At 41.7% G+C, this 1,779-nt stretch overlaps 1 protein-coding gene across 1 annotated transcript; it reads right to left on the bottom strand.

The window, feature by feature from the left end:
* Positions 1-815: 815 nt before the first annotated feature.
* LOC140013380 (uncharacterized) lies at positions 816-1,415 on the bottom strand. The gene has a single exon (XM_072062649.1). It carries the CDS (start codon positions 1,413-1,415, stop codon positions 816-818), a length of 600 nt encoding a protein of 199 aa, XP_071918750.1.
* Between the last annotated feature and the right edge of the window lie 364 nt (positions 1,416-1,779).

Here is a 1,779-nt window from a genome sequence, read left to right as displayed (position 1 = left end):
AATCGAATTTAGGGTTTCGGTTAAAATGTGAGAAATTTGAGAAAACGGTCAGTCACAAGTGAAACTAGGGTTTTGATTAGACTTTTAGGGTTTCTAGTCTTTTAAAACAAACAAGGTTTTAAATCAAACCCAAAGAAATAACTTTAGTATCTTTTTTGAACAAAGTAATGTTTTAAAAATAAAAATAAACTAAAGAAACCGTAATATCCTCCTTGAGACTAATCAAAAGATAATCCTAAAAGTTGGGGTATCACAATCTCCCCTCCTTCAAAGAATTTCGTCCTCGAAATTGCAATCAACGAGCTAAGGGTTGGAATACTCAAATACCTCATTAACGAGTTCATCAGTAGTGGTAAAGATTACCTCAAGAATTGGTCACTCTAGGTATCGCAATCCAAGATTCAACCGTATAATCCATATCTCACAGTCTCAATGGTCTTTAAATATCTTGTAAAACGAGTAGAAGGAAACCTCAATACGATGGAAAATAGGGAAGGTACCTTCGGTGATTGCCAATGGGTCTGTCACCTCTTGGCTTCCTATTGCATAGGTCCTTGCCGGCACTTTCGGTCGATTACCCGTTGCATTGGTCGGCTTAGACGTGTTCCCTTCTGCCCTTGGCAAATTTCCTTCTTTTGACAGGTGAGGGCACTGAGCAATCAGATGCTCAGCACTACCACATCGGTAGCATTTCCGTACCTGTCTTTTTTTCCAACAATTATCTTCCATGTGGTTAGTAGCCCCACAATATCCACATGCCATTCTAGGTCCTGATGTCGGACCTCCTTGTGAGGTACCCCTTTGGGTCTCTCTCCCTACCTGTGATTTTTCTCAACATTTCTTTGATTTGGGATCCCAGTGGATCGTGGACCACTTATTCCTCGGCTCATCTTAGATGGTGGCTCGCTCCTCGAGATTTGTCCATCACTATAACTACTTGTATCTGGTTGTCTTCTTTTTTTATCATAAAAGGCCTTTACTTGACTCTTAGTACTTTCAATTCTTTGTGCTTTGTCAATCGCTTGACTATAAGTCTCCAATTGAGCAGCTGCCAGTGCTTCCTGAATCTCCACATTCAAACCCTGAACAAACCGACAAATTCTCCTTTGGTTTGTCAGTACTAATTCAGGACCAAAACGAGAGAGTTTGGTAAACTGTGTCTCGTACTCCGCCACACTCATAGTCCCTTGACGTAGGCGTATGAACTCATCTCCTTGCCTTTCCTGAACAAGTGGTGGTAAGTACTTCTCATTAAACTCACGAGTGAAATTCACCCATGTCCATGGGGTTTGCTCTCTATCCCATTTGGCTTGAATCACATTCCACCAGGCACGAGCCGCTCCCTCAAATTGAAAAACGGCGAAAGCTATCTGCCGTTCCTCTGAGTATCCTAACGCAACAAAAATGTCTAACATTCACTCCAACCAACTCTCCGCTATATCAGGGCTAGATCCACCCAAGAATTTTGGCGGTAGAAATTTCTGGAACCGTTTTAAGGCACGATCCTCTTCTTCATGATTTCCAGGATGCTGTACTTGGCCTTGACCCTGTTGGTTGACCATTTGTCTAATAAATCAGTCATTCGCTGTATGGCTGTAGCTACCTGGGTCTCGGCTTGTGTATTCGCATTTTCATTGGTTACTCCTTCGGTTCCTTGTCCTCGTCCTCTACCCCTACTACGAGTCTCCATTTGATGGTTTTATAGTTTCTATAATTGGGACAAAATATGGTACGGGATCAAAGTGTTGAAAAGTTATAAAATGCACGAAATAATCAAAA

The sequence above is a fragment of the Coffea arabica genome, chromosome 8c (assembly GCF_036785885.1).
Source record: "Coffea arabica cultivar ET-39 chromosome 8c, Coffea Arabica ET-39 HiFi, whole genome shotgun sequence".
Taxonomy (NCBI): domain Eukaryota; kingdom Viridiplantae; phylum Streptophyta; class Magnoliopsida; order Gentianales; family Rubiaceae; genus Coffea; species Coffea arabica.
Note: the sequence above shows the minus strand (reverse complement) of the source record. Positions and strands in the feature narration are given on the sequence as shown.